At 38.0% G+C, this 8,565-nt stretch overlaps 1 protein-coding gene across 3 annotated transcripts in view; it reads left to right on the plus strand.

Moving 5' to 3' along the window:
- The window catches only part of Cntn4 (contactin 4), a 1,063,047-nt gene extending 1,059,649 nt beyond the window's left edge, over window positions 1-3,398 (plus strand). For all 3 annotated transcript variants that reach the window (XM_023713310.1, XM_004629525.1, XM_023713311.1), the window contains one exon: window positions 1,572-3,398. In XM_023713310.1, the coding sequence (XP_023569078.1) occupies window positions 1,572-1,672 (101 nt within the window). In that variant the 3' untranslated portion in view covers window positions 1,673-3,398. The remainder of the gene's footprint in view (window positions 1-1,571) is intronic.
- The last annotated feature ends 5,167 nt before the right edge of the window (window positions 3,399-8,565 follow it).

The following is an 8,565-nucleotide window of genomic DNA, read 5'->3' on the forward strand; positions in this document are numbered from 1 at the left end:
CTCAAATAAAAAGTGACAGAACTCTCTATTCCTTTAGTCTTTTCCCTGAAAGGTCTTTTGTTTTGGTGGGACTCAATGTTTGTTAAGCTTAAAGAATAGAACAAGATCTTAATGTGAAACTGAGGATCTACAGACCTATGCTCCAGGACTTAGGTGTGATTTGTCATTGTTTTGAAGGGATTTTTATTAAAAGCATCATTTTGCATGCAAACAGTGAAAGCTTTCTTACATTTTTAAAATCTAGAGTGAAATTGCTTTGTAAATCTTACCAAATTAAGACTGCTACTCCTTCTGAAAGGGAACCAGATATCTGATGATTGTTAGAGGTAAACTCCAGGCCACAAAAGCACAAGATTAGGGTTTATGCCCATTTATCTCATTTAGCTAAAACTTGAGTGCATACTTTCTTATCTTTAAAAGGAATTTTTTAGCCTGACTTCTAACTCTGGTTTTATTCATTACAAAACCACATGTTAAATAATTATCATGGTAGGGTTTTTTGATGATAAGGATGTGACTGTGAATCAAACAGGCTCTCTCCTTTCAGGAGGTTTTTCCTTATGTTGCTTAATGGAATCTTTCAACTTTGAAGAAACCCTGACTGATAATGTGAAAAAAAAAATATTGTGCAAAATGTAAGACACAAAAAAAATTTTTAAAGATTGATTTTTTTTGGTTTAAGGAGTTATATTTTCGATATGGATATGGCTCCAAATTCAGCCCCTCACTAGCTACATTTTAGACGTTAGTTTTCACAGCACAAGTGTTTTCATCTGTCAGATAGAATAATAGTGATGCCACCCATGCTGGCACACGTGTGTGATCCTAGTACTCAGGAGACTGAGACAGGAGGACTTCTGTGAGTTCAAGGCTAGCCTGGGGTACAAAGTGAGTTCAAAGCTAGCCTAAACTGAATAATGAGACCTTATCAAAAAAACACAAAAAAGCCAACAGCAAAAATAGGATGATAATAATACTTGATTGATAAGATTTTTTGTAAGATTTATATGTCATATTAGTCTGTGCCCAGCACAAATGTAAAGCTCAAAAGGGAGCAGTCTTCTCTAGTGTTGCATCGCGAACATATCCTAAAGCTTATGAGCATTGGTACTAGTAATTAAAGTTCCTTTTCACATTTGATGTCCATCTCCTCACTTTACAACAGTAGAATCAGGGACAAGAAAAAAATAACAGCAGGAAATCATGGAAACAAACTTTTTGTAAATAAAGACAGGAAGAGGGACTGAAGAGAGGGGAGGAGAATGGGGGAGGGAAGAAACAAGGTACATCATGTACAGGTACAAACTCCCTATGATGAATGTTATTATTATGTATATCTAAATTACTTCAATAAAGCAAAAAGAAAAAAGGCTTAAGCAGAGAAATAGAGCTGCCCTATAACCTGATCCCAAGTTCAAATCATGTAGTCACAGAACTGGTACGAAGGAGCTACTAAGAGCTAATCGCTATCAGCAGAATGCAGTCCATCCTGCTGTTTCAAAAAAGTCCTTGACTTCTCCCTTTGTGGTTAAGATGAGGCTGTTGTGAGTGGATTTGTTCTCTCTTTTCAGACTCCTACGCAAGAGGATCCGGAGCTTCCACGTCAAATGCATGCACACTGTCAGCCATCAGCACGATAATGATTTCCCTCACAGCCAGGTCTAGTTTATGACAAAAGTTACCTAAAGGACTTGCTGTTTATAATATAAGCAACATTTAGCTAGTTGTTTTGAAGACACCCAGTACTAAGTAATATTGTTGTTCAAGTACATCTTATTACTGGAAAAAATGTTTTTGCTTCTTTAGGAATGGCATTATACAGTACTTCCTCAAAGCAAAGCTAGCTTTGTCTGAAGTTTCTTTGGAAACTCTGCAATGCACTGAAGACATCTGTAATATGATGTTACCAAAGCAGTTTACATAAGTCCTTATATGCATATTTTTTATTATATATTTAGTGTTTTATAGAATTTTTAAAGTTAACATATAATGTAGATATTAATTTTTCCTCTGCTATAAAATGCTATGGGCAACATAACCATACAATTATGATTTGAGAATATTTCCTTTGAAGACAGAGTTTGAAACTCATCTTGGTAAAGAAATTGCAAATTACTTGTACAGTTTTACAAGGATCTAGTGGCAGAACAGCCAGAGACTTGGTCTATAACTCAAGGCTGCTGTATATAGATTACTCTTTGAGTGGTTGATGTGTTGAATGAAGTCCTTTTGACATGTAAAATATGTTTTCCCACCCTGTCGTGAATTTTGTTGTTCAACACAACTTGAGATGGCTTCAAGAATGGCTGCAAATCTCAAAAAAGCTAACCTTACTGCCCAAGAGGCACTTGTGCAATATTTCCATCCCTGAATTCAGCATTGTGTAGTAAGACTTTCTTTTCACTCAACTAAGTTAGCATTGTCTTTGTAGTAGCATTATCTTAGACATTAAATTTGAAATTGCATATTCTGTAGTAACATAAACTGAAAGTTGCTATAGTCAACCAAGTCCTTCAAAGGATAAAAGATAATTTTAATATCTTCTAATGTATCTGTTTTGAATGTACATTTACAAAAAAAGTACTTCTCTATCAATGGACTCACAATTTCTTTACAAAATTTCTTATATATAATGTGTGTATCTCTGTAATAATAGAACCCTTCTTTTGAATCACAATGGCTTATGGAGTTTGGAAAATTTCTCCTATTTCAACAAATAGTTGCTGCAAAGAATTTTTCATATGATTCTATAAAAGATCTTTAGTGAAGTTGTATGGTACCTTGGTGATTCCCTTGTTTTGCAATAGCTAAAACTAGTTGCTGTATAAGCTTTACCTTCTAAGTCTTAAAATTATGCATTGGAAAATGACAATATCGACAAAACCATATTCTTATGAAAAAGAACTGTTTGTTATGATGGGGGAGGTTTTGTAAGCTGACACTGGTGGAACAGTAATATAAAAAGCAATGAAATTTCCTATAAAAAAATTCACATGTAAACATGTTCTTTTTCAAAGAGCTCAAATTTACCTGTAATTTGTCATTTTTGCTTACAAATAACAAGTTAACTTTTCAAAATTCTACTTATATTTATCCAATAAAGTCATAATCAGAATTCCACTTGTGTAACAATTAGGATGATAACTGCAACAACAACAAGAAAATATTGTCAGTATTTCAAGCTGTGTTCCTTGCTTAGGTTGATATGGTTATTTCTATGTTAAAATAAAATTTAAAATCACACACACACACAAATAAAAAAAAAAACAACAAAATGAATGAAAAAAATGATATCCCAAGTAGTTCCCAATCCCAGTGTAAATGCTATTTACCAGTGATCTAGAACATGTAATCTTTTTTAAAGGTATTGTTAATAAATATTCTGTCATTTATAAAGATATTTGTCTTCTGGGAGCATTTTTACTGCCTACCTGTCAGGGAATATGTTCCTCACTCTTGTGCTAGTCATAATTTGGGATCATAGGGGGACTGAAAAGTCTCTAACCATGACCCAAAGCTGCATAACCCAGAGCTATTCCTTTGGAAGTGACAACCCTAAAGACACCATTTCAAACCCTCTTTGAAAGTAGAGTCAAAACCCACAATAAATGTCCTGAAGGTCAGGCTTGAAAATTTTCTCTTGATTAGCTGAGGCTTTTGTATATTGTACTTCGATATGTCTGTCAATTTCCCTACCTCTTCCCCTTGCCAAAATGATAAAACTTAAACCTGTGCACAGAAGGCCCTTCTTAGTCTAAAACAATTTAACTCCGTATCCGGTCACAGTGAGCCCTCTTCAGTCCCTGACCACTGCTTTCTTTCAGTTTCACCTCTGTGCCTTTTGGTCTCATGGCTGCCCCTTTCCGAAATGCCTCCCAGCCATCTCCCACACCCAGAGGCAGCTGTTCTAGGGTAGCCCCAAGCCCAGCTCACCTATGAACTCTTTCCATACTGTCAGTCCTTTGTGATGCCCCTGCTCTGAATTCGCTGCAACCCTCCATTTAGTAATTAATCAGGTACAACTTTTGGAAATCTTTTGTACTGTTGTCTTGAATTTTAACTTAACTCCTGTATTGTTATCTACTTTTCCTTGTATGTATGCCTTGTCTCCCTGACTAGATTGTAAGCTCCTTGAGGGCAGGGACATTGGTCTTATCTTCCATGTACTCTCCGTAGTGCCTAGCACAGTGCCTTGCAATAAATAATCATTGATTAATTGACTAAAGGGGTCTCTGACGTAGCATTTTGCATCAATCAGTTGCCTGCCTATATGCCACAGCAAACCAACCAGGGAAGAGTGTGTCATGACTTCTGTGCTACACTGGGGAGTCTTAAAAAGCCTGGCACCTTACCCTATGCCTTGACAAACTCGCCTCTTAGATTCATCATCTGATAATGAGTCCCTGGATTAGCTGAGTCTGACAGCTGAAGATATTTTAGAAAGTACAGTGTAGACCCCTTGACCCAAACTTGTCTGATATTTTTGGTTGTCACAGGTTTGCAGTAGGACCCACTGGTCGGAAGCCACAGAAACTAATGCTAATTTGAACCAACATAAGGGAGATAATTAGCAGGACACAGGTTAGAACACTTGAGCCCAGGAAACACTAAAGGAACTTAGCCTTGGTGAAAAGAAAAGACAGTCCAGACTGCAGGAACTTTGGAAAGTATGTTCTGTGTGCTTTTGAGGGAATAAAGCACTTTCATTTCATGTCCCCCACCCTTTGCTCAATACCCAGATTCTTGGAGAAGTATCTGATCAGTTTGGATCCCACAACCAGGGTACCTTGAACACACAAAGCCTACACTCACATGGAGGGACAGTTTGTTAAAGGAAGATTGAAATAATGATCCTCAAGGGTAGAGATTAGATGCTGGCTGTTGCTAAACAACAGAGGTTGTATGCCTATCCAGTCACAGGACATGCCATCCCCTTAGCCCAAGTAGTAGACTCAGGTGGAATGTGTTGTTGCTTGAGATTTTTTTCCCCTAAAGGAAGAGTACTAGGAGGATTGTTTTGCTTTTCTACCTTTTCAAGTGCCTGCCCTTACACCTTCTCTGGTGTGCAACCCACATGTGATTTAACTGTATAAAAGGCAATTGTATTCTGACAGATGATTGGAGTCTTTCTGTGTACCTAGCTTTTACAGAGCATACACACCCCGTATACAAAGCAGCACTTTTCCATTTGGGCCGAAGATGTGCATGATAAACTCAGGTAAGTTCCATGTTCTTCCAGCCTATGAAGTAAGGGCAGCCATGAATTTCTATCTTGAGACAGTATGACTGAGTTACTCCTACAGTTACTGTTCTAAAATCCCGGTTATTCTCATTCAGGGGGCAATTTAAATCCTGATTAACTATTCCCCATTTTCTCTACCACCTTTGCCTTACTGTAAATATGCTCAAAGAATGTTGGGTTATTAAAGTATATAAGTGGCACATAATTACCTACCAAAATGTCTTGTAACTTACCATCCACAGGTGATGTGGGTACTGCGTTAAGGTACCAGTGCTGCTGTTCTCCCACATTAGCTGAGAGCTGACTATATTTTCCTGTTGTTAGAATTAATACAATGTTCTGGCTAAAAATTGCTATGTGACCAACCATAGTGAGTTGCAGGGTAAGCCTTTAAATTCAAGGATTTATAATCAATCCGTGGACATATCCACAATTATTCCACAACATGCCTGGCAGTAGGGACCAGGCAAAAGCAGTACAAATCAGTGAGTAAAAACATGGATCTGGATGCTGATACCATGAGATGCATTTTCACAATTTCCATCTATTATTAAGTGCTAGAAAGTTTCTAAAGTTCAAAACAAACAAGTCTGCTATCACTGGTGACTACTGCAGTTATTTTTTTCCTCTGTGACTTATAAGTTATAGAATTCAGATGTTTTCTGTCTCCAAAGTGAGTTGAACTCAATGACTATATCCTTTATGGCTTTTTATTTAAATTTCATTTCTTAATATAAATATTTAATGATTTTAAAACATTGACCAATTGAAACATTGCACTTGCCGGTCAGGCGCTTATGCCACTGATCTATCTCCCTGTCCCGGTTAACAAAAGGAGACAGCAGGGTCTTCATTCTGGTGCCAAACATCTTCACTCAGCAGCCCACAAGGAATTGATCTCTCATTTCTCTTTCAGGGAATTTGATCACTACCTGCTCCTGTCTGTCACTCATGCCTTCTTACCTGGTATTTAAATCACATTTGTTCATATGACTCAAGGGAAAAGGCTATCTGTTGTAATCTCATATGATTTCCCAAACCCTCCACCAGAGTGTAATTATTCTGTGCCCTTCCTGCGAGGAAGCTCCTTTGGCACCTGTGCTCAGTGGGCTGTGCAGATTAAACACCACAATTCCACAACTAGAGTATGAGCTATAGTAACCCACAGAGCTCTCAGATAAAAAAAAAAAAATTGACCTCTGTCCTTCATCCTCGGTAGTTATGGTCAGGTGTAGAGTTACAGTGCAGTAATGATAAAGATCACAGAGTGAAGACTTTGTAGAAGTAATCACATGACATCTGGAAGTTCAGAAACTGTGGGTCTGGGGTATTTAATTCTAGGTGCAATTAAGTGCACAGTCCCCCATCTGTGTAAACTGGGGTTTCCCTACATATTCTTACCAGGTGATAGGAATAGTACAAACTTCCAGAAAATAAGTCTTAGTATTCTAATAAGGTGACTTTTTTATAGTTTTCAAAGTGTTCTTCACACTAAAAAGCAAACAATGTAGTTTTTTGCTTTTTTCATTTGCAAAATAAAGATAAAGAGGTGATAGCAGCAGCTCCATGTAGCAGTTGGGAAATCAGGATGAAAATTTGAAACTCCTGATTCAGTGGCTTTCAACTCCTAAAGCAAAGTTTTCATTAAGAGACAAGATGGGCTGGAGCAGAGTAGTAGACCCTAGGCTCAACTACAGGACAGAGCAGGACACTGAGAAGCAGGAGGGAAATGGTAAGGTGGTGACAAGGCGTCCAATCTGATATGTGGGGATGAACAAGTGATGAACAATGGTGGGCCCAGGGCACAACATTTCAGAAGAATGGGAATAGGACAGTGTTTGTGCAGTGCCTTGAGAGAGCAAGAGAATGCTAGCTGGCCTCTCAGTACCAGGCAATAAAGTAGGGAGGAGATATGATTGCTCCAACATGAGTGGGGAAGCCGAGAGACCAGGAAAGGTACAGCATCACCAGTGAAGACAAGCAGCCCTGACAGTAATGGTCAACGGTGTTGAGAGTCTGTGCCAGTCTCTGCACAAATCAACCTGGTGAAGCAGGTTCCATTTATTATTTCTATTTTATATATGGAGAACAGGCTGGGATGTTCAGAGCTGTGTCCCAGGTGACAGAGCTAGCTGAGCAGAGCCCTGGAATTCAGATGCTTGTGGCTTGGCCCCAAGTGCTAGATTTCAGTATCTACTAATAGAGGACACATTATGAAGGATGGATGGTGAGTAAGTGGCTGGATGGGTGGACAGACTACTTACCATATCGCAACAAAAAGGAAGGCAGCAATGAACCTTGAGTGTTAAAAAGAGACCTGGGGATCTGGGCCAAGCTCTCCCCTGCAGAGACAGCTCACAGGGCTCAGCTGTGGTCATTCATCAGCTCCAGCGTGCCCTAGCCACACTGCTTCCCTTTTATTGACCATGAATTGTATTTTTCCTTTGTTTTTGTATTGACTTCAGATGACTTAGAGATTTAGAGCTATTTTTTTCTAACTCATGTTATTCCCCAGCATGAGGATTTCCATATAAAATATGAGATGCCTCATTCAACATACATTTCAGCTGAGTGTGGTGGTACAAAGTCTGTAACCCCAACACCCAGGAGACTGAGCCAGGGGGACCCACTCCAGTTCAAGGCCAGCTTGGGCTGCACGGTGAGACCCTGTCTCAGAAAACTAAAAAGTCAAATAAAATGTAAATAAATTTCAGATTTTTTAAAAAGTATGCTTGTTTAGTATTTGTATGTCCCATGCAGTATTTACTTTGAATTCAAATTCAGTCCTCCCTTATTTTTGTTAAATGTTACAGTCTTAACATTAGGCCTCAAGGTGCCTTTAAATCAGACACAAAAGATAATTTCTCTTATATGAGAAACCCAAAATCCAAATAAAGAGCAAAGTAAATACAATCATAGGAAACAAGGGGATAGATCTTTTATAAAAGGAAAGGTGACTAAGATGGATAGCTGGTGGGGGGAGGAAAGGGGAGGAACAAAAAAATTACAACATGTTACATGTATGTGCTAATTGCCCTGGGGGATGTAATCATTATGTACTCTAAATGTATATTAGTTAGTAAAATATTAAAAATTAAGCTAAAAAACCAAATATTACAATGCTAAGCAGAGAAGAAGGTACACCACAATTAAAGATCTTTCCTTTCTTTTCTTCTATCTTTCTCTTTCTTTCTTTCTTTCTTTCTTTCTTTCTTTCTTTCTTCCTTCCTTTCTCTCTTTCTCTCTTTCTCTCTTTCTTTCTTTCTTTCTTTCTTTCTTTCTTTCTTTCTTTCTTTCTTTCTTTCTTTCTTTCTTTCTTTCTT

This window comes from Octodon degus, unplaced genomic scaffold (genome assembly GCF_000260255.1).
Source record: "Octodon degus isolate 3935 unplaced genomic scaffold, OctDeg1.0 scaffold00030, whole genome shotgun sequence".
In the NCBI taxonomy this organism is placed as follows: Eukaryota; Metazoa; Chordata; class Mammalia; order Rodentia; family Octodontidae; genus Octodon; species Octodon degus.